Source organism: Leucoraja erinacea, chromosome 1 (assembly GCF_028641065.1).
Source record: "Leucoraja erinacea ecotype New England chromosome 1, Leri_hhj_1, whole genome shotgun sequence".
Classification (NCBI taxonomy): domain Eukaryota; kingdom Metazoa; phylum Chordata; class Chondrichthyes; order Rajiformes; family Rajidae; genus Leucoraja; species Leucoraja erinaceus.
In genome coordinates, this window is record NC_073377.1 from 114,847,735 (window position 1) to 114,871,449 (window position 23,715).

Below are 23,715 nucleotides of genomic sequence, written 5' to 3' on the forward strand. Positions count from 1 at the left end.
CGTACCTGTCCAAATGTTTCTTAAACAGTGCGATACTACCTTTCTCAACGACCTCCTCCGGCAGCTTTTTCCATACGCCCACCATCCTTTGTGTACAAAATGTTACCCCTCGGGTTCCCATTGAATCTTTCCCCCCTCACCTTAAACCTATATCCTCTGGTTCTTGATTCCCGTACTCTGGGCATCTACCCGATCTACTCTGGGCGTCTACCCGATCTAAATGGGCTTGCCCCCTCCTATATTAAAAGTCTTCTCACCCACCACTCCACCTCCAGGTCCCTCAGATCGGCCGACTTGGGGCAGCTGAATATCCCACGGTCTAGGCATAAGCTTAGGGGCGACCGCGCCTTTGCAGTTGCAGCTCCTAGACTGTGGAACAGCATCTCCCTTCCCATCTGAACTGCCCCCTCCATCGACTACTTTAAGTCAAGAGAAAAAACTTATCTACACTCCCAAGCCTTTCCTGACGTCCACTGAGCAAGGGCTATATGTATATATGTATGCAGTTTATGTTTATTTATACTATTTTTATAACAAATGTGAAGCACTTTGGCCAACGAGGGTTGTTTTTTAAATGTGCTATATAAATAAATGTGACTTGACGACTTGATTCCTCTATTTTCTCTGTATGCTGGTACACGGGACAATGATAAGCCAATACCAATAATTAAATTTGTGGCAATAGCCTTTATTTGGTGAATAGTTTAAATGCAAAGAGCCAATGCCGTGCAACTGGATCTCTTGCTATATTATTGACAGGCCTCGCAGCTCATCCCTCGGTTCCTATGACGACGAGCGGGAGGAACTGACCCCAGCACAGATGACCCGGAGGATCCAGAATATGAAGAAGAAAATCAGGAGGTTTGAGCAGAGATTCGAGGAAGAGAGGAGATATCGAGTAAGTCTGCCTCACGGCGCCAGAGACCCGGGTTTGATCCTGACCTCGGCTCATGATTGTGTGGAGTTTGTATGTTGTCCTCGTGACCGTGTGGGTTTCCTCTGGGTGCTCAGGTTTCCTCTCACATTGCAACAATGTGTGGATCGGTGGGTTAATTGACCTCTGTAAAATTGCCCCAAGTATGCAGGGGAGTGGATGAATATAAAACTAGTGTGAACGGAAGATCGATGGTCGGTATGGACCCGGTGGGCCGAAGGGCCCGTTTCCATGCTGTATCTCTAAACTAAGTCATGTCAAAAGGGTGGCAGAGTAGTGCAGCTGTTAGAGCTGCGTCCTCTCAGCACCAGCGACCCAGTTTGATCCTGACCTCGGGTGCGGTCTGTGTGGAGTTTGCACCTGTGACCTCGTGGGTTTCCTCCATTTTCCTCCCACATCCCAAAGATGTGTGAGTTTGTAGGTTAATTGGCCTTTGTGAAATTATCCCCAGTGTGAAAGTGAGATCACATAGAACTAGTGTGGACGGGTGATCAGTGGGCCAAAGGGCCCGTTTCCATGTTGGAGTAACTCACTGAGTTACTCCAGCATTAACTTTAGAGCCATGCAGCACAGAACCAGGCCCTTCAGCCCATCGTGTCCATGCCAACCATAGAGTGTTCTCTATACTAATCTTGTTCTCCAGCTGTTGGTCTGTCACCTTCCAAGGCCTACACTCCTTAGATCCTGTTGATGTGCAACACATGTAATCAATGCACTGTTGACACTAATATAACATTGCTTCACCTCTTGCCCTATATTTTAGCAAATGTGATAACCCACACCTGAGATTGTTTATTCGTTTACAAAATGCAGTCGGCATCTATTGTCCGTCCCTTGAGAAAGAGGTTGAACCGCTGGTGAAGGTGCTGTTGCTCAGGGAGTTTCAGGATTTAGACTCAGTGATACACAGGAACAACATATCTCCAAGTCAGGACGGTGTGCGACTTGGAGGTCAACCCACACAGGGGTGGTGTTCACATATGTCAGCCGCCCTTATTCGCAACTTTTCTATCCTAGAACTTCACAATTCACAACTCTTTATCTTTTTGGCACACGCCTGTTTTGTTTCCATCTCTGGCCTTTGTCCAACAATCTGCCTCTGTAGAAAACCCCTTGCCGATGTTCACTTACCAACACCGCACCTTGTCCTGCCCTTCTCTCTTCCAGCTTCCTTTCCACCTCCACTGCAATCAGTCTGAATAAGGGTCCCGTCTGGAAAAACGTCACCTCTCCATGTTTTCCAGCAATGCTGCCCTAACCCACTGAGTTACTCCAGCACTTTGTGCCTTTCTTTGGTATCTGCAGTTTCTTGTGTCTGAAGAACGATCCCAACCAAAAATTACACCTATCCATGTTCTCCAGAGATGCTGCCTGACTCACTGAGTTACTCCAGCATTTTGTGTCTTGCTTTGATAATCCAGCATATGCAGTTCCTCACTTTACATTTTGTCTGCTGCCCTTGCTGTTTGAGGTGATGAAGATTCACAGGTTTGGAGGTATTATCCTTGGTCAGTTACTGCAGTGCACTTCATAAATGCTTCACCCTGCAGCCACAGTGTAGAGGGAATAATAGTAGAAGAGGTAGACAGGATTGACCAACAATTGGCTTCTGTGTTGAGCCTTTGAATGAGTAGCATCAGATCTACCAGGTAAAGGGCATTACATCATGCTCCACACTAACCTTGTAGTTGGCAGAAAGATGTTCGGGATCAGGAGGGAAATAAAAGACAGGAAAGGCTGAAAAATACAAAAAATACAAACTCCTTTTGCCTTCCCAAGTTCAAGTGAGTTTATTGTCATGTGTCCCTGATAGGACAATGACATTCTTGCTTTGCTTCAGCACACAGAACATAGTAGGCATTTACTACAAAACAGATCAGTGTGTCCATATACCATAATATAAATATATATACACACATGAATAAATAAACTGATAAAGTGCAAATTTGTAGATGGGGCCCCCTGCATTTTCCAGCATCTTCTGTTGTTATTTAACATTTCCAGCACCTGCAATATTTTGTTTTCTTCAGTCCTTGGTGCTTCATCCAAGATCAGCAGGTTCAGTGTGAGATGTCGGGCCTGGTGAGTACACAGGGCTTGATAAGCTGAAGCAGAAATCTGAAGATGAGTCGCAAACCAAAACGTCACCTCTCCATGGTCTCTCGAGATGATGCCTGGCCCGCTGGGTTACTCCAGCACTTTGTGGGTCTTTTCTTACCAAGCCAATCCCCTGGCTTTGTGTTTTGCTGCCGTTTCCCATTCGAACCCAGCACTGATGGAGATCTAGCTAACAGTATGGTGATATCTCTCTGATCCCGATGTTCCCACCAGTCTATCTCTAAAGCAGGATTTTGTTTCTCCATTAACTCCACAGCCTTCGCACAGTGACAAAGCCTCAAACCCCGAAGTACTGAAATGGATGAACGAACTCGCCAAACTCCGCAAGCAACTGAAAGGTAATGTGGACTTCCAAAACTCTCTCCCTCAACCTCTCTCATGGAGTCACACAGCATGGAAACGCCCTTCAGCCCAACTTGCCCACGCCGACCAACATGCCCCATCTCCACTCGTTCCACCTGCCTGCAATTGGCCCCTATCTCTCTAAACCTGTACCTGTCTACATGTTTCTTAAACGTTGTGAAGTACCTGCAAAAACATTGCGATTGTACTTCTCTCGTCTCTCTTTCCCTCTGGAAATAGCAAGGAATGGGACTGGTGAGATCGCTCTTGCCTGAGCAAGTATCGACTCAATGGGATGATTGGCCTCCCAATCCATGCTGACTCCAACATGTAGTGTTATTTGATTGAGTGAGATCCCTCCTTTTCCCTCCCCCTGAGCTACAACAGAGATAAATCAGCTGATTATTTCTCCCAAGACCAAAGTTGTCCTAATTTCTCCATGTCATTGGTTTAGGTTAATTTAGAGATACAGCTCGGGTCACCGAGTCCACGTCAACCATTAATCACTCGTTCACATTAATTCTATGTTCTAATCAACCTACTAACCCGCACGTCTTTAGGATGTGGAAGGAAACCTGAGAGCCCAGAGGAAACCCACTTGATCACAGGTTCAAACGCCACATAAACAGCAGCTGAGGTCAAGATCAACCCCCCAGGGCTGAGGCGATGTGAGGCAGCAGCTCTCCCAGCTGTGCCACTCACTGAGGCTGCAGCTGCAGCTCTCTACCAGCTGTGCCACTCACTGAGGCTGCAGCTCTACCAGCTGTGCAACGATGCCACTCACTGTGAGGCAACAGCTCTACCAGCTGTGCCACTCACTGAGGCAGCAGCTCTACCAGCTGTGCCACGCCACCGAGGCAATGCCACTCACTGTGAGGCAGCAGCTCTCCCAGCTGTGCCACCCACTGAGGCTGCAGCTCTCCCAGCTGTGCCACCGTGCCATCCACTGTGCTTGCTGCTCAATTTGCTTCTTTCTCTTGCATTGTGCGTCTGTGGCAGACACGAAGCTGAAGGTGTCCGAGGAAGACGTCATCCCCCAGACGAGACAGCGCAGCAACACCTTGCCCAAGAGCTTTGGGTCGCAGCTGGAGAGGGGTCCCGAGAAGGAGCAGGACAAGAAGCCGGAAGCGACGGAGAAAGTGCAGAAGCCCTCGATGGAGACGACGCTCGACACCATCCTGAAAAAGCTGCAGGAGAAGCGGGCCGAGGTGAATCGGCCGGAAGATATTAAGGTAACCATTGTGTGGTAACCAGCTCCACTCCGCCCCAGTCTCCGAGTGTAAGGCTGCAGTTCACTGTCTCCCTCCACGGACTTGCCTGTAAAACAGCCCAAGGAAGGTGCTTTCCTTCAGATAACACATTAAACTTCTCTCTTGGGTGGTCGTAAAACATCCACAGCTCTGCATCAATTAAGAATTCATCCCCCTCACCCTGTCCAATACTTATACAATACAATACAATTTATTTGTCATTTGAACCCCATTGAGGTTGAAACAAGATGTTGTTTCTGCAGCCATACACACAAGAAAGAACCAAGACACAACACAATTTACACAAACATCCATCACAGTGCATCTCCTCCTCGCTGTGATGGAAGGCAAAGACTTATCTCTCCCCTGCACTCCCCATTCCCCTCCCGATGTCAGAGTCAAAGCTCCCGGCAGGTGATGGTAATTGTCCCGCGGCCATTTACGCCGCACCGGGTGATGCAAGGCCGCGCTTCGGGTCTTGTTGTTGGAGCCCCCGGCGGGCGCTAGCAAAGTCCCACAGCCATTCCAAGCCGCGCCGGGCGGTGATGTAAGGCCCCGCTCCAGGTACTCTTCAACCCCACAACTCGGGCGGGTGAAGTCGCCGTTGCGGAAGCCCCGAAAGCCCCAGCAGGGACCCGCGGGCTCCCGGTGTCACTGTCCACCAGACCCACGGTAAGCCTCTGAATCTCCGGGGTCGGGTCGCAGCAGCGCGCCACCACAGTTCCACCCGCTCCGAACTCAGCCAGCTCTACGATGGTGAATAGGTCCGCAGGCTCCGCGGCTGGAGCCCCAGGTCGTTCCTGCTGGAGGCCGCTCCACGGTGCTCGGCCCCAACGACAACGGAGACCCGACTGAGAAAAGGTTCGGGTTCTCCGTGCAGGGGATAGATTTTAAAAGTTTCCCCCACGCCCCCCCCCCCCCACACACATACCCACACACAAACAAAAAAAAATAATAATAAAAATTACATTCAAACGAGACAAAAAAAATAATAAAAAGACAGACGGACTGCAGAGGCCGCTGCGACGTGATTGGCGCTGCCCACATTATCCCGTCACCAATATGTGGCAGTCTACCAGTTAAATAGAATGTAGCACCGTACAGCACAAAGACTGCACTGATTCTCTTACTCTGGGTAAAATACTTAATTTACCCTATCTATTCCCCTCACTATTTTGTACACCACCATAAGGTACATCCTCCTAATGAATAGAGTCCTAGCCTGCTCAACCTCTCCCTATAGCTCAAGCCCTCAAGTCCTGACAACATCCTCGTAAATCTTCTCTGCACCCTTTCCAGATTAAGAACCTCTTTCCTCTAACAAGTTGACCAAAACTGAACACAATACTCCAAATGCGGCCTCACTAATGTCTTGTACAACTGTAACCTTATCTCCCAACTTCTATACAAGAACATAGAATGGTACAGCACAGGAACAATCCCGTCAGCCAACAATGTCCATTCTAAACATGATGCCACGTTAAACTAATCTCTGCTTTCGGGTGATTTATATCGCTCCTTTCCCTGCATATCCATGTGCCTATCCAGAACCTCTTAAATGCCACGATCGCATCTGCCTCCACCACCGCACCTGGCAACATCTTCCAGGCACCCACCAGTCTCCGTGGGGGAAAAAAGCTTGTCCCACAAATTTCCTTTAAACTTTCTTCCTCTCACCTTAAAGCTATGCCTCCAGTCTTTGACCCCCCCCCCCCCCCCCCCCCCCCCCCCCCCCCCCCCCCCCCCCCCCCACCCAACTGTCCCCCCCCCATGCCTGTCTTCACTTTGTAAACTTCTTTTGGATTTTCCCTCAGCCTCGATGCTCCAGACCCTGTAAACCAGGCGGCATTCTGGTAAACCACTTCTGCACCTTCTCCAAAGCCTCCATATCCTTCCTGCAATTGCCTATGTCTTCATCGCTGCCATTCTCCCATAGAAACGGCTGACCAGTAGTTGTAAAGCATTGCTGCCGTGTATTTACCAAGGTGTCCGTCTCTCCCTGAACAGGACATGACACGAGACGAGATAGGTAACGAGAAGGTCGCTCTCCAGAAGGGGCTTCTGTACTACGAGAGCATCCACGGGAGGCCGGTAAGTGTTTTCCAAGCGTTACTTATAGCACGGAAATAGACCATGTGGCCCAATTAATCAACTCCCATGCTTATGGCCTCAGCGTTTCCTTCCAGGTCTTTTCTTGGAACTATTTCCTGACATTGTTAGAGTAATCGAGTCATATAGCATGGAACCAGGCCCTTCGGCCCAGCTTGTCTATGCCAACCAAGGTGCGCTGTCAACACCAGTCCCACTTGCCCATGTTTGACCCATATCCCTCTAAACCTTTTCTATCCACGTACCTGTCCAAATGTCTTTTAAATGTTGCTGTAGTTCCTGCCCCAACTACCTCCTCTGGCAGAGCTCATTCCATATGCCCACCACCTGCTGTGTGAAAAAGCTGCCCCTCTGATTGCGATGTGCCGATTTGCTGGAATTCTGGAAGTTGCAAAAGCATGTTGATTTTAATCTTTTGCAGGCAAACTGTGGTTAATTAGGTGATAAGGTCACGAGATAGTATTGATTTATTATTATAACATGTACCAAAATATAGTGAATAATCTTGTTTGCGTACTATGTAGTCAAATCATCCCATACAAGAATACAATCAAGGCATACACAAGTACAACTGGTAGTGCAAAGAGAAAAATGCCAGAATATAGTGTCACAGCATTATAGTTTAGAGATACAATGTGGAAACTGGCCCTTCGGCCCACCGAGTCAGGCCGGCCAGCAATCCCTGTACACTAGCACTATCCTACACGCCAGGGACCATTTACAATTTTTACCAAAGCCAATTAACATACAAACTTGTAGATCTTTGGAGTGTGGGAGAAAACCGGAGCACCCGGAGAAAGCACATGCGGTCACTGGGAGAAGGTACAAACTCCATACAGATGGCACCCGTAGTTAGGATCAAACCCGGATCTCTGGCGCTGTAAGGTAGCAACTCTACCGCTGCACCACCATGCTGTTACATTTGCAGAAAAAGTGCAGATTAAAAAAAAGTGCAAGGATCACAATGAAGTAGGTTGGGAAGTCGGGAATACACCCTTAGCTTATGAGAGCACCGTTCAGTGGTCTGATTACAGCTGGGACGATGCTGTTCCTGAATCTAGTGGTTCGTGCTGTCAGGCTTTTGTATTGTCTGCCTTGAAGGAGAGGGGAGGAGAGGGAATGACCAGGGTGTGCATGGTCTGCTCTATCCTGGCTGCTTTCCTGAGTTGTGGTTTAATGGGGGTGGGGAGGCTGGTTTGTGTGATAGACTAAGCAACATGCAGAACTCCCTGCAAACCCTTGCTGCCTTGGGCAGACCTGCTGGCAAACCATGCTGCGAAGCAACCCGAGGGGAAGCTTTCTACGGTGCATCCGTGGAGGTTGTTAAGCCCCGGATGTCGAGCCCAGATTTAAGATGTGGGCCTTGAGGAGTGGCGGTGCTCTTGGAGCAGAAAGCTGACATCCCAATTTATTTGCAGGTGACAAAGGCGGAGAGACAGATAATGATGCCGCTTTACGACCGATACCGACTGGTGAAGCAGATTCTGTCGCGGGCAAGCACCATCCCCGTGATTGTAAGTAAGCGCGTGAGTGTAGCGGGACTTGGCACGGGTGGCGGGTACGGAGATTGGTCCCGGACCAGTGGATGGGGGCCTAACCTTGAGGCTAAAGCCCCCGGCATCTTGCTGGGCGAGGGGAAGGGACAGCAGGTGTGGGGCCTGGCCTCAGGAGTTGACTACAGTGGAGTCCTTGTCCATGCCAATGAGTCTAGGAGTAGACAGAAAATGCTGGAGTAACACAGCGGGTCAGGCAGCAACTCTGAAGAAAAGGTTATCCTGAGGTCACCTTGTTGCTGGCCCTGATTTGTTCTGGCCTTTTCTCGCCTCCAGTTTTGACCCCACCTCCACCTCTATCTTTCAGTCTGAAGAAAGGTTCCGATCTGAAATGTCACATATTCCTTTTCTCCAGAGATGCTGCCTGACCCGCTGAGTTACTTCAGCATTTTGTCCATCTTCGGTACAAATCAGCAGTTCCTTCCTACACAATGTGTTTAGGAGCCTGTTTGTGTTTTTATTTTAATTGAAACTGCAACTACGAAATAAACTCAAGACTGTAGTTTGATGATCTAACAGGTTTTACCAATTAGTTTTGACACAGTCACTGTGTTTTGGGTGTAACGTATTCTGAGGCAGATGTTTTGATTTAGACTTCAGAGATACAGCGCGGAAACAGGCCCTTCGGCCCACCAAGTCCACGCTGACCAGTGGCCACCCTGTACGCTAGTATTATCCTACACACAAGGGATAATTCACTTTTTTCTTTTTGACCAAAGCCAATTAGCCTGCAAACCTGTACGCCTTTGGAGCACCGAAGAAATCCCGGAGCACCCGTAGAAATTCCACTAGATCACAGGGAGAGCGTACACATTCCATAGACAGCACACATAGTCAGAATTGAACTTGGCTCGCTGTCGCTGTAAGGCAGCAACTCTACTGCTGTACTACCTCCCTGCCAAGCACTGGAACTCTGAAACAAAACATAAAATGCTGGCAAAATGTACAGGATGCCGGGCAGCTTCTGTGGAGAGAAAAACTGGTTGATAAGCTTGCAGCAGAACTGGATGATGTTGGAGACGGAATAGTTTAAAACCCAATACACAGCCTGCGCACAATTGTGGTATTGCTGCCTCCCTGCACTCTTCCCCAGATCTGCTGTCTGTTGCTTTACTCTGCGGTTACTCTCCCTGGTGCCCTATACCATTGTCTCTTCTGCCATTTAAGGGACAACATTGGCCTTTATTGCCAACGTTAAACGTTCAGATGCCAAGTGAATTGAATGTGTAGAGGCAGACAATACTCTCAAACATGTGTAGTGTTTAGGTTAGAGATGCAGCACAGAAATAGGCCCTTGGACCCAAGGAGTCCGTGCCGACCAGTGATCCCCGTACACCGACACCATCCTACACACGTGGACCAATTTACAATTATTACCAAAACCAATTAACCTACAAGCCTGTATGTCTTTGGAGTGTGGGAGGAAACCGGAGCACCCGGAAAAAATCCCATGCAGTCACGGGGAGAATGTACAAACTCTGCACAGACAGCACTCGTAGTCAGGATTGAACCCAGGTCTCTGATGCTGTGAGGCAACAACTCTACCGCTGAGCCACCATGTGGCTAAAGATACATTTATTCCCTACCCTTCCGTGGTGTCCCTGATGTTTGCTTTAGTTATTTCCATATTGCCTTGTTTCTTTATGATATAGAAGGGAACCACTCGGCCCATCGAGCTTATACTGGCTCACAATCCCATGGCCCTACTACCTTTTCTGTCTGAATAGTTTATTCTGCCCACATTCTCATCAACTTTGTGTAACTCTCTCCTGATCTTGCCACTCACCATTACACTAGTTGTCAATTAATCTGCCAACCCCAGACAGCTTTGGGTTGCGATAGGAGACTGGAGCACCCAGGGGGAGAACCACACCATCGCATGGAGAACGTGCAAACTCCCCACATGCAGCACCGGGGGTCAGGATTAATCCAGGGTCAGTCACCGGAGCTGTGGGACTGCAGCTGCATCACTATTCACTCCTTCATCCTCCGTCTGTGCCACTTTCCTCCTCTCTACCATGAGGCAGTCCCGGTGAGGTCTCAGAGGTAGAAGCTTCCCGTCTCTCCCGAGACTGCCCCGTCCGCACTACACACCGTGCATTCAGCCGGTCACCCTGTGATAAGCAAGCTGCAGTGGGGGACGGGACGCTAGGGGGTCTGCTGTTGGCCTGAACAAATATAACTTGCCTGTTAACACCCACCACAGGGTTCCCCTTCGAGCAAGCGGCGAAGCCCTTTGCTGCAGCCAATAATCGAGGGCGAAACAGCTTCTTTCTTCGAGGATTTGAAGGTGAAACCCTCCCTCCCAACCCGCCCCGGATTGCTGACTAATCACTGATTTGTGCAGTTGCAATCCTGTTGATTTCCTTGATTGTTACCACGCTGAATGATTGTGTGTCCTGCCTGCCAGTAAATCCCGAGAATCATTAATAGCAACAAGCAGGCTCTAACCTGATCTGATTTTGTGATGGCTTCTTAATGACACCCTAATCAAAGTGCAGGCATGAAATCATGTTGATTTGGCGTTTCGTTAAAGGATGGTTTCGACTAAAATTAGACGGAAAAGGTTGTTAGCTCCAACAAGCGCCAATTCCCTCGCCATCCTTATGCCTAGAAACTTATCTCTGGTGGTCATGCTAAACGCACGTCATTACAGCAGTATATTCTGCTTGAGATATTGGTTCCATTGAAGCATATTTGGCTCGAGGACTGCCAATAAATTTCTAGGCATTTATGTTTTCATAATAATTGGCACGATTCATAATACTAGCCTGAATGATGTCAAGCTGGTATTGCTGGCATATGTCTAAACCTTTGGTTCTTTCAATTAATATCAATACTTGCTCATGGACAGTGACCTGGCTACAAGTGCTGTTGGCCAAAACAGGAGACCAGTCCTAAGGTGAGATCATCCAGGCACTACAGGACTAATAGGGCATTTCAATGCACCAGTGACATACATTTCATGAAATGGAGCATCGTTGATTCTCATGTTTGGCCACACATCACTACCTTAGTCATACAGCATGGCACACCAGTGTCCACGCCGACCATCGATCACCTTTTCACACAAGTTCTATGGTTATCCCACTTTCCCATCCACTCGCTACACATTAGTGACAATTTTACAGAAGTCAATTAACCTACTAAAATGCATGCCCTTGCGATGCGGGTGGAAGCCAGAGCACCCGGAGGAAACCCCCAACACAGTCACAGGGACAATGTGCAAACTCCACACAGGCAGCAGCCGAGGTCAGGATTGAACCCGGGTCTCTGGCGCTGTGAAGGGGCAGCTGGACCAACTGCACCACTGTGCCGCCATTCTCTAGCGCTCCACAGCATATTTCAAAAGATTTTTTATTTCATAGCACAAAATTTTTCTTACTTGGAGAAGAATAATTCAACACATTGATTAAACATCAGAGCCTTTGGAGAACAAATGGAGAAACCGTGGGTCATTAAACCTAGGCATTGCATTCCAGTAACCCGCCACTCTCTGTAAAAAAAAAAAAACCTCACCCCAAACATCTCCTTTAAACTTACCCCCTCTGACCTTAACCTATGCCCTCTAGTCCTTGACATTTGCACCCTGAGGAAAAAAGGTCCTGAATGATCCACCCGATCTATTGCTATATTTGTGCAGCCAGTATTTACCCTTCTTCCCAGTCAGAAGATGCTTCCACTCGCGAGTCATGGTTCCATGGTGCTTTATTGTCATGTGTGCAAAGCACGGTGAAATTATTTTCTGAGTTGCCAGATTTGGCGCCATCCGGGCTGTGCTAAGATGTCTCGGTGTGTCTGATGTTCAGAGTGATAAGAGCCCATTCAAAGCCATAACATATATCAACATTTTAATCTAACCAAAGGAAATATTTATGGGATAATCACTATTAAGCCTTGAACTCTAAGCAGACAGTGCAGAGAGCCATGGACTCCAGTTAGGTAGATAGGAAACAGTCTTGGCATCGTCATTGTAGGCCCAAGAGCCTGTTCTTGTGCTAAACTGTTCTATGCTCTGTTCTATGTTCAGCTGATGTTGGGCCGTAGAAGATCATGACCCAAATCCCAATGTCACACAAGGTGATGCAGACCCATAGAAATCCCCCTTAATCCACCACCGGCTCCATATACTGTAGTAGGGATCTGAACCATGTTTGCTTTGGTGGAAACTTGGGGCGCGATTATCGCCCGACTTCTGGCTGGTTTTACCATGCATTAATAGATGTTACAAATGAAATGCAGTGGAGAAGTCTGTGGCATCTGACAATTCAACCAATTTGCACACAGGTAGGTGTAAAGTGGCCTTGTTAGCTTCTGATTTTTGTCGCTGTGTAAGAACTGCACTGATTGTTAATTTTTGATTTTGCGGCATTATTCCAACCTTGATATTGGAGATTGTTCATATTCCAAGAGCCTAATCAATTAGTAATTTTTGGTGGGGGGGGTGGGGTATATCATTAATGTTTGAGTCACCTGTGCACGAGTGTTGGTTGCATGACTCTGTGCATGCAGTGATAACACCTGCATGGTGTGCAATTGGCCAGGGAACGTTTGCCGTGGTTATCGACAGTCTACAAAGCTGATCTGCGGGCATCACAACAACTGTCTGGAGATCACTGCTCTAGCCCCATGTTAGTTCTTAACGTTGGCGAGGCCGCACGTGGAGCACTGTCAAAAGACACAAAGTGCTGGAGTAACTCTGCGGCTCAGGCAGCATCTAGTTCATAAGTTCTAGGAACAGAATTAGACCATTTGGCCCATCAAATCTACTCCTCAATTCAATCGTGGTTGATGTATCTTTCCCTCTCAACTCCATTCTCCTGCCTTTTCCCCACAAACCCTGATACCCGTACTAATCTCTCTGGAGAACATGCATAGGTGGTGTTTCGGGACAGAATAGCGATTTCCCCCCCCCCCCCCCCCCCCCACCCATCACCTGTGTTCACCTATTACCTGGCACGCTCTGTCCTGATCTCTGTCTCTTTCCGGATCTCAACCCAAAACTGGCAACTAGGTGTGAGTCCATGTGCGGCACTGGGGAGAGGGGAGAAAGGAGGGGGCGGGGATTGAGGAGGGAAGTTACCTAAAATTGGAGAGTTCAATGGTCACACCAGTGGGTTGTAAGCTACCCAAGCGGACTATGAGGTGCTCTTCCTCCAATTTGCGGTGGCCTCATTCTGGCAATGGAGGAGACAGGCCCGTATGGGAATGGGAATTAAAATGGTTAACGACTGGGAGATCCTGTAAGCCTTATGCCCCTGTCCCACTTAGGAAACCTGAACGGAAACCTCTGGAGACTTTGCACCCCACCCAAGGTTTTCGTGCGGTTCCCGGAAGTTGCAGGTGGTTGCCGGAGGTTGCAGGTGTCGGAGGTTGTCGGTGGAAGCAGGCAGGGAGATTGACAAAAACCTCCAGGAACCGCACGGAAACCTTGGGTGGGGCGCAACGTCGCCAGAGATTTCCGTTCAGGTTTCCTAAGTGGGACAGGGGCATTAGTGTTCGCAAGTTAGGCCGAGCACACGTGTTCGGTGAACCGGTCGCCGAGTCTACCCTTGGACAATGCTTGAACAAAATGTAACCAAGTTAAATAGAGTGAGCATTACAGTGGGTGCCGACACTCTTGGCGTGTCCCATGGCAAGGTTGTCAATGTGTACTTTGTTGCTTTGAGTCTGTTGGAGCCAAGACGTAAAGAATTGTCCTTACATTGTGAGTGTTTGGAATATCTCAAAGAGGATTGGAGGTTTGGAGACAGGTGGATTGAACATTTTTGAACGCTGAACAAATCGGGGGAATGTGGGAACCCAGTGGGAAAGTGGATCGGCACGGGAATAGCCGTGTTGTTGAGGTTTGAGGGGTTGATTGACTTCTGCTCATCTCAGGCAAGAGTACCATTGTAACCTCACCGATCCTGCCAGTCATCCCACATAGCATTAACCCCCTTCCCCTGGTGGGGTTTTTTTGTGTTGTATTCTTCTGCTTCACGGGGTTTCTCTTTCAGAGCACTCTTCACCTCACTGGCCTTGTCCCTGTCACTGTCGTGGGTCATGGAAGACCTTTGTCATGGTGCCAGGCCCTTTAGCCCAACTCGCCTATTCCAAGATTCCCCACCTGAGTAGTTCTATTTGCCCGCATATAGGCCTTATCCTCTAAACCTTTCCTATCCATTTACCTATTCAACTGTCTTTTAAACATTGTTATTGTACCTGCCTCTACTACCTCCTTTGACAGTGCGCTCCAAATACCCACCACTCTCCGAGTGAAAAAGTTGCCCCTCTGGTTCCTATTAAATCTTTCCCTTCTCACCGTAATCCTATGTTGACTGGTTCTTGATTCCCCTACCCTGGGTAAATGAGTCTGTGCATTCATCTTATTAATTCCCCTCATGATATTATACATCTCTATAAGATCACTCCTTAGCCTCCTGCACTCCAAGGAATAAAGTCCCAGATTGCCCGACTCTCCCTGTAGCTTAAGCCCTCGAGTCCCAGCAAGATCCTCATAAATCTCTGCACTTTTTATGACATCCTTTCCTTTACCCGAAACGTTGCCTATTTCCTTCGCTCCATAGATGCTGCCTCACCCGCTGAGTTACTCCAGCATTTTTTTCTACCTCTAGCAAGGGTACTGTTGTACTGTGACCAATGTCTCGTGCAACTGTAACGTGACATCCCAACTCCTATGCTCAATACACTGACTGATAAAGGCCAATGTACTGAAAGTGTTTTTGACCACCCTAGCATGGATAGGTATGTGCGATATTGATGCTTTAGCCATTACAGAAACCTGGCTAAGAGAGGGATAGGACTGGCAGCTTAATATCCCAGGATGTCACAGGTAGATAGGATGGTAAGGTATGTGCAATTATCCAGCCATCTTCTCTGCATTCACTTGGGCCCAGTTTCTGCCTTTGGTCTCGGTCCCTTGAGCCCAGCTGGCACTCACTGCCCAGGAGCGTGGGTGACATACAGCAGTGAAGGTCTGTAGGGGAGCTCGCGGTTTTGCTAAAGACGCAATGTCCCACGGACCCCGGTGGGGCGCGCTTCCTTGCTGTGCTAACCTTGCGGCGATGTGCTTCTGCCATTCAGGAGGAGGAAGACGGCACCGAAGGCGACAGCAACCCCAAAATGGACTTCACGGTGACGGCAAAGCCGGGCTTCACCATCCGCAGCTTCCTGGACCAGCTGGACGACAGCGCGGATGGCTTCACGTCACCGGTGGACGAGAAGGCACCGACTCGATGCAGCCTCGACCTACGGCTCTCAAACCTGCACTCTGCCTCCATGTGAGTACAACAACATGGATCGGGGGGGTGGGTGACCTACACGGAGTGTTGGATCATTTTCTCTGGAACGCCAGAGGCTGAGGGGAGACCCGATAGACGTACATAAAGTTATAGACAATAGACAATGGGTGCAGGAGTAGGCCTTTGGGCCTTTCGAGCCAGCACCGCCATTCAATGTGATCATGGCTGATCATCCACAATCAGTACCCCGTTCCTGCCTTTTCCCCATATCGCCTGACTACGCAATCTTGAAGCCCTATCTAGCTCTCTCTTGAAAGTATCCAGAGAACCTGCCTCCACCGCCCTCTGAGGCAGAGAATTCCACAGACTCACAACTCTCTGTGTGAAAAAGTGTTTCCTCAACTCCGTTCTAAATGGCTTACCTCTTATTCTTAAACTGTGGCCCCTGGTTCTGGCCTCCGCAGCATCGATAGGGTAGACAGTCAGAACCTTTTTCCCCATGGTGGAAATGTCAAAGACTAGGGGGCATTGCTTTGAGGCAAGTATAGAGGTTGGGTGTATAGAAGTTGGGAGTTGTACAAGACATTGGTGAGGCTACATTTAAAATATTGTGTTCAGTGTTCGGCACCATGTTATAGGAAAGATGTTGTCAAGCTGGAAAGGGTTCGGGGAGGATGTACCAAGATGTTGCCAGGATTCGCGGTCCAGAGCTATAAGAGAGAGATTGAGCAGGCCAGGGCTTTATTCCTTCGAGCGCAGGAGGATGTGGGGTGATGTTATAGAGGTGTACAAAATCATGAGAGTCTTTCACCCAGAGCTGGGGAATTGAGAACCAGTGGACATAGGTTTAAGGTCGGGGGGCAGGGGAGGGGGATGTAATGGGAACCTCAGGGGTAACCTTTTCGCACAAAGCGGGTGCTGGATGTATGGAACGAGCTGCCAGAGGAGGTTGTGGAGGCATATACTATCACAATGTTTAAGAAATATTTAGACAGGTACATGGATAGGCTAGGTTTAGAGGGATATGGGCCAAATACAGGCAGGTAGGACTAGTGTAGATGTGGCATGCTGGTCGGTGTGGGCAAGTGGGCCAAAGGGCCTGTTTCCACACTGTATGACTCTAATGTGAGAGGGACAGAGTTTAGAGGAGATGTGCCAACCCATGTTCCGATCTAAAAGTCTCCTAATCGCCACATTCGTCTCTGCTTCTACCACTACCCTTGGCAGCACGTTCCAGGCAACCAGTACCCTCTACAAGATTTTACACAAGTGGGGGGCTGATGGAGGCAAATATGGTAGTGGCATTTAAGAGGCTTTTAGATAGACACATGACCATGCAGATAGTGGGGGGGGTACGGACCACGTGCTTGCAGAGGAATCATAGTCAGACAGCATGGAAACAGGCTTCTCGGCCCAACCTGCCCACGCTGACCAACGTGCCCCATCTGCACTAGCCCCACACGCACACATTCGGCACATATCCCTCAAACCCCACCCTATCCATGGACCTGTCCAAATGTTTTTTAAATGTAATGATGGTACCTTTTCCCTTTGAGAATAGACAAGCTTTTCACTTTGAGAATAGGGAAGATTCAAACAAGAGGACATGACTTCAGAATTAAGGGACAGAAGTTTAGGGGTAATATGAGGGGGATCTTCTTTACGCAGAGAGTGGTAGCGGTGTGGAATGAGCTCCCAGTGGAAGTGGTGGAGGCAGGTTCATTGGTATCATTTAAAAATAAATTGGATAGGCATATGGATGAGAAGGGAATGGAGGGTTATGGTATGAGTGCAGGCAGGTGGGACTAAGGGGAAAAACATTTGTTCGGCACGGACTTGTAGGGCCGAGATGGCCTGTTTCCGTGCTGCAATTGTTATATGGTTATTATGGTACCTGCGTCAACTACCTCCTCCGGCAGCTTGTTCCATACACCCACCACCCGTTCTGTTCATGCTGGAAGTATTCCCTAATTAAACAAAAAAGAGAAAACGTGGAGCTTCTTTCCGGGAGAACTTTAATTGCTAAAGCTTTCCGAGGTATTCTCTGAGATATTTTTAAAACGCCATTGAATGATGGCAAACTAAACGCCATCAATGGATAGTCAGTGGCTTTGCGATCATTATTCCAGCTGCCATTTCTTGTCAAATCCACCCTTATCTTCCGCTGAGATAGCACTGACTGCGGGGCTTTGGTTGCACTCTGAGTCGAGCACACGACTCAAGCTCCCGCACCTGTTCTCTACTTTCTGAACTCTCTTTGACATTGTTTACCCCAAGTCGGAGAGCCCTCCAGAGATTTGAGCACAAAATTCTCAGCTGATTTTCCAATTGCGTCTCCCTGTGGTAAAGTTGCAGCCCTTTCAACGCAAACGCAGCGTTTCTGGACTGACATTTCAACCTGTTTTTTTTTTTTCAGGCCTGAACTCCTGGAGCAGTTGCAAGAGGCGAGAGCTGACAAAAAGCGGCTTCGCAAAACCCTGAGGGACTTCGAAGACACTTTCTTTCAGGAAAACGGAAGGTTGGCTAACTTTTCACTCGAAACCTTTAGGCGAATGAAATTTACTGGATAGCAGTTGATTGTTAAAACATACATCATAGCACAGGAAGGCCCCTTCCGCCCACAATGTTTTTTGTGCCGAACATGATGCCAAGTTAAACTGATCTTATCTGCCTGTTCATGATCCATATCCCTCAATTCCCTGCACTTTTGCGTGCCTGCCCAAAAGCCTCTTAAACACCACTATTGTACCTGCCTTCACCACCATCCCTGGCAATGTGTTCCAGGTCCCCACCACTCTCTGTGCAAAATACTTGCCTTGCACATGTCCATTAAACTTTCCCCTCTCACCTTCCCCTTACAGATATGCCCTCTCGTTTTGAACATTTCCACCTTGGTGGGGAAAAAGGATCTGACCACCCTCTCTATGCCTCTCCTAATTTTATACACTTCTCTCGTCTCCCCTGAGCCTCCGACGTTCCAGAGAAAACAATCCGAGACTTTCTACTCTCTCCCTGTAGCTGAAACCATCTAATCCAGTCAGCATTCTGGTAAACTTGAGTCTGAAGAAGGGTCTCGACCCGAAACGTCACCTATTCCTTCGCTCCATAGATGCTGCTGCACTGTCTTTCCAGCATTTTTATCTACCTTTAACCTTTCAGTTTAGTTTAGTTTATTATTGTCACAAGGTTCAGTGAAAAGCTTTTGTTGCTTTTGTTCAGTCAAAGAAAAGATAATACATGATTGCAATCGAGCCACCCACAGATTACAGATAAAGGTTAAACGGTGCAAAGTTTATTGCAAGACGAGCCCGGTTAAAGATGGTTCAAATCTTTTTTTCTCGGATCAGACCACAACTAAATGTTCAGATATGAATTTTAGGCGCCATTCATTTCTGTGTTTCAGAAATAGACTAAGACCAAAACAATGTGGATGAATTTATGTTCATTGAACAGAATGCTTAATGAGTACGTGGGAGTTCTCCAGATTTGGTGCAACAGAAACAATAAATGTATTAGGTCTCTGGGGCATCTTAGATGTTGTCAGATGCAAGTGTGGCATGTAATGGCAGGGGTGTATGAGATCACCCAGTATTGCACTTGCCTGATCAACTCCAACCCACCTCAGTGCTGCTGGTGTGAGTTTGTTTTGTTTGAATTAGCTGCAGGCGGTACAGTGACGCAGTGGTAGAGCTGCTGCCTTACAGCGCCAGAGACCCGGGTTTGATCTTGACTACGGGTGCTGTCTGTACAGAGTTTGTACGTTCTCCCTGTGACCGCGTGGGTTTGCTCCGGGTGCTCCAGTTTCCTCCCACATTCCAAAAACGTGCAGATTTGTCGGTTAATTGTCCTCTGTAAATTACGCCTAGTGTGGGATAGAATTAGTGTACGGGTGATTGCTGGTTGGCGGGACCTGGTGGGCCGTAGGACCTGTTTCCACGCTGTATCTTTTTTTTTTTAAACACTTTTTGTGTCGAGACTGGAGAGGTTGGGTGTGATTTTCCTGGAGTAGGTTGAGAAGGAACATGATTGAGTGATATAAAATTATGAGCGGCATCGGGAAGATAGACTGCAGGAACATTTCCCTATCAAAACTAGTTGAAACGAGAGGATATAGATTCAGAATAAAGAGATTTAGGGACGATGTGAAGGGGGCTTTTTTTAGCGGTGAATGGTATGTGGAATGCACTGCCTGCGAATGGTGGAAGTGGAGACACCAACGCCATTTAGGAAATGTCTAGATCTACATTTGAATCGATTCACATGGTGGTGCAGTGATAGAGTTACTGCCTTACAGCGCCAGAAACCTGGGTACGATCCTGACCACGGGTGCTGTCTGCACAAAGTTTGTACGTTCTCCCTGTGACCGCGTGGGTTTTCTCCGGGTGCTGCGGTTTCCTCCCACGTTCCAAAGACGCACCAGTTTGTAGGTTAATTGGTTTCGGTAAAAATTGTAAAACTGTCCCTGGTGTATAGGATGACATTTTAAAACTGTCCCTAGTGTATAGGATAGGATAGTGTAGGGGATGATCACAAGTTGGTGCGACTCAGTGAGCCGAAGAGCATGTTTGCTCACTGTATCTCTAGAGTCTAACAAAAAGACTAAAGTCTAAAACATTAGCCATAGAAGGCTACTAAACAATGACTGGAGGATAGGATTAATACAGATGGGTTAGTGTGGACATGGCGGGCTGAATGGCCTGTTACACATACCATGACTAATTTGCTTTCAGAACAATGGCCACAAAGTCCCCGTGAGTGCGAGTGTGAAGGGCAATGTACAAATGTACATATTTTTTTGCCTTTAGCATGAAAATGGAAGAGATGGGGATAGCTAGAATTACAAAATGTAAAATTCAATACCTGTGCGCTGACAATACTCTTTTGTTTTGGGTAGAAGTGTGCAGAAGGAGGATCGAACCCCCATGGCCGAGGAATATGGTGAATACAAGCACGTCAAGGCCAAACTGAGGCTACTGGAGGTGCTCATCAGCAAGCAAGACCCCTCAAAGGTCATATGAACGTGCAAGGACACCAGGGCAATTCTTCATTGCCTCTGTCATCACTTAGCGGAAGGTCCTACCGGGATGAGGAGGTGATGTGCTGGATTCTCCCTGGGTTTCTCCAGAGGCAGATGACCAGAGACGGCAAGATAGCCACACAGGAGGAACTGCCACACAACCACCACCTGTGCTTCGAAGGAGGGCTTTTTTTTCTGAAGGAACCCATCTCAACTTCATCCCTCTTGGAGTGATGGTGGGGAAGAGATGGCGAGGGGGGGGTGAAGGAAAAAAAGACAATCCCTCCCCCCCCACCCTCCCCAACCAGTGATTGCCTTCTCCATTGCAACTCTGTGATCCCAGAATGAATTCCGACCTCCACCTGATCACTGTGGACTGTGCCTGCGCTTGGAGGTCAAGAAAGGTCATCCGGTTGGCCACTCGGATTGGGCGTGGCCTGGGTGAAGCCTGACACAGGAACCCAGGAGGCTGGGTCACAACCCAACTTTAAAAGCATGAAAGAATTACATGCAACTGCAGGAACTGAACGACTCTCAAGAGATTATTATTGTACCGAATTTATCGGCAGCATTTAAAAACATCTCCATTAAACGGGGACTTTTTTTTTCTTGCTCTGCGGGATGTTTTAATAATACTTACCAAAAAGACAATCGATGGAATGAATAGTAGACCGCGTCTCGATTTGTGTGTGCGACTTTTTATTGTTAGAAGAAAACGGCAGCAGAGTTGCGTGCTCTTTAGATGCCGACTGATCTTGTAAACTTGTCGAATTATTAGAACGAAACGCCAGGGTTTGGGTGGAGACAGGAGATGCAGATTTTCAAGAGAATGATACATTTTGAAGGTCGAGGGCTTTATGTTATCAGCCCACCTTTTAGCTGCAGTTTGCTGGCGAAAGCAGGAATAATTGTGTGATCTAGCTTTATAACCCTTTACCTGCACAGTGGAAAATCCACCTCATTGCTGATTCATCTGAAAGTATAACATTTTTCTCAGCATTATTGGAGTTTCTGTCTAAATATGCTTGGTTTGGGGCAAAACTAATTTTTGAGACCATAGCCACAGCTCTGGGTGATATTTTACTAACACACTAATCCTTCCAAAGGATAGGTAAAGACATGTCCATGTCTCATGAACATCAGCCTTTCTAACCACGAGGTGCCTCGCCTCCTCCCTATGTTACCGCTGGAAGCTGTCCACCTTCCACACTTATCAGTAACCACAGCTTTGCAAAGAGGGCAGCTAATGTTGCATAACATTGCCTAACAAGAGCTGACTATTTACTTTTTCGAGGGTGAAGAGTGAAGGAGAGCATGGTTCTTGGTGAACAGTATCATTTAGGTGACCTGTATCCATCGTCTCCAGTGATTCTGCTTTTTGTAATGTATACATTCTGTGTTTGTAACGTCACATCCACTACACGAGGAGGTAGGGATTTGATCGTGATCACTGAATTGGAGGCGCAGAGTGCCACACTTAGTCACTTTGGCTTTTGCCAAGGATAATAGACGATATTGACTTCCATCCCAGGACACTAGCAACCAACCTGGGCAGATGGAAAGACCAAGGAGAATACCAGGAAGCCCCAGCCTGAGAATATAAAGTTTAACAGGGTAGTTGTAGGAAGGTGAGTGAAACCAAATCTTTTCCCCAGGGCAGAAATGTCAAAGACTGGAGGTCATAGCTTTAAGGTAAGATGGGCAAAGGAAAGGAGATATTTGGGCTAGGTTTGTGCACAAGGGTTGTGGGTGCCTAGAATGTGCTGTCGGGGTTGGTGTTGGTATTGGAGGCAGATTCGATAGTAACATTTAAGAGGCTTTTAGATGGGCACGTGGATATGCAGGAAATGGAGGGATATGGATCATGTACAGGAAGAAGAGATTAGTTTATCTTGGCATCGTATTCGGTACAAACATTATGTTCCTCTACTGCATTGTTGCATGTTCAAACACTAATGTGTTGAATCAGTACTCTGTTCACAGGGATTGAGGAAAGGGGTCAGCTCAGCCTTTCCTTGCCAAAAGGACCAAGATGCAGCAGCAATGCCCTTGATCCTAAATGTTAATAAATCCCCATATAATTGACATTGTGTCACACCCCACTCCACCCAATCACACATTAACCTACCCATTCAAGCGGTGATCACAATATACGTTTGTGCGTAAACATCTTAGCAGGTTTTCAGATGTTAGTTGTGTCATGTAACTGAAAGTTGTTGCTTTTACAATGTACCTTCAGAAGGGAGATGAGGAAGAATTTCTTCAGCCAGAGAGTGGAGATTCCTTGGAATTCATCGCCACAGATGTGGCTGTGGCGGTCAAGTCATTGGGTGGAGACTGACAGCTTCTTGGTTAGTAATGGCATCATAGGTTACAGGGAGAAGGCAGGAGAATGCGGTTGAGAGGGAAAGATGGATCAGCCATGGCAGAGTAGACACGATGGGCCAATCGCAACAAAAGCTTTTCACTGTACCTCGGTACACGTGACAATAAACAAAACTAAACTAAACTGAACAGCCTAATTCTGCTCCTCTGACTTATGAGCTTACACATGAACACACATTAATACTCATTATCCCAGGTTTACTAAGACGTTACTAACATAATGAAAGTGCTGCAGTCAGAGAGATTGTACCTGCAGATCCTTTTAACCTCATCCTCTGACTCCACTTGGCCTTGTCCTCATTGAACGCCATCTAATTCCTCATCGGAAGCCCAGTTACATCCAAAAATGCCTGCTGCTTTCGACCTATTGATATTGTAGCTTTGTGTGATGAGCTGGGATGGTTCAGACAGTGTCAACACAGGGCTGGGGTTACAATCTAACAAATCCCTAAAAGTAATAAATTGTGCAAAAATCTCTGGCACATCTGGATGAAGTTTCTCTTTCTGGTTTTGCTTACCCGTGGAAAAATCCATCTGCGTCTTTATTGAATTGGTAGAAAGAGGACTGTCGGACCATTCCTTGGAGCGCAGGAGGCTAAGGGGTGATCTTATAGAGGTCTATAAAATCATAAGGGGAATAGATAAGGTGAATGCACAGAGTCTTTTGCCCAGGATAGGGGAATCAATAATCAGTGTGCATCGGTTTAAGGTGCAAGGGGAAAGATGTAAAAGGAACCTGCGGAGCAACCTTTTCACTCAGTGG

At 47.7% G+C, this 23,715-nt stretch overlaps 1 protein-coding gene across 2 annotated transcripts in view; it reads left to right on the forward strand.

Annotated features, from left to right (window-relative positions):
* Nucleotides 1-23,076, forward strand: part of fam13a (family with sequence similarity 13 member A) — a 229,745-nt gene extending 206,669 nt beyond the window's left edge. The window contains exons 16-24 of one of the 2 annotated variants that reach the window (XM_055641629.1): nt 760-898; nt 3,309-3,390; nt 4,394-4,626; nt 6,652-6,735; nt 8,172-8,267; nt 10,513-10,596; nt 15,393-15,589; nt 17,967-18,068; nt 20,445-23,076. In XM_055641629.1, the coding sequence (XP_055497604.1) occupies nt 760-898; nt 3,309-3,390; nt 4,394-4,626; nt 6,652-6,735; nt 8,172-8,267; nt 10,513-10,596; nt 15,393-15,589; nt 17,967-18,068; nt 20,445-20,568 (1,141 nt within the window). In that variant the 3' untranslated portion in view covers nt 20,569-23,076. The remainder of the gene's footprint in view (nt 1-759; nt 899-3,308; nt 3,391-4,393; nt 4,627-6,651; nt 6,736-8,171; nt 8,268-10,512; nt 10,597-15,392; nt 15,590-17,966; nt 18,069-20,444) is intronic. The other variant, XM_055641636.1, reaches the window with a different exon arrangement.
* The last annotated feature ends 639 nt before the right edge of the window (nt 23,077-23,715 follow it).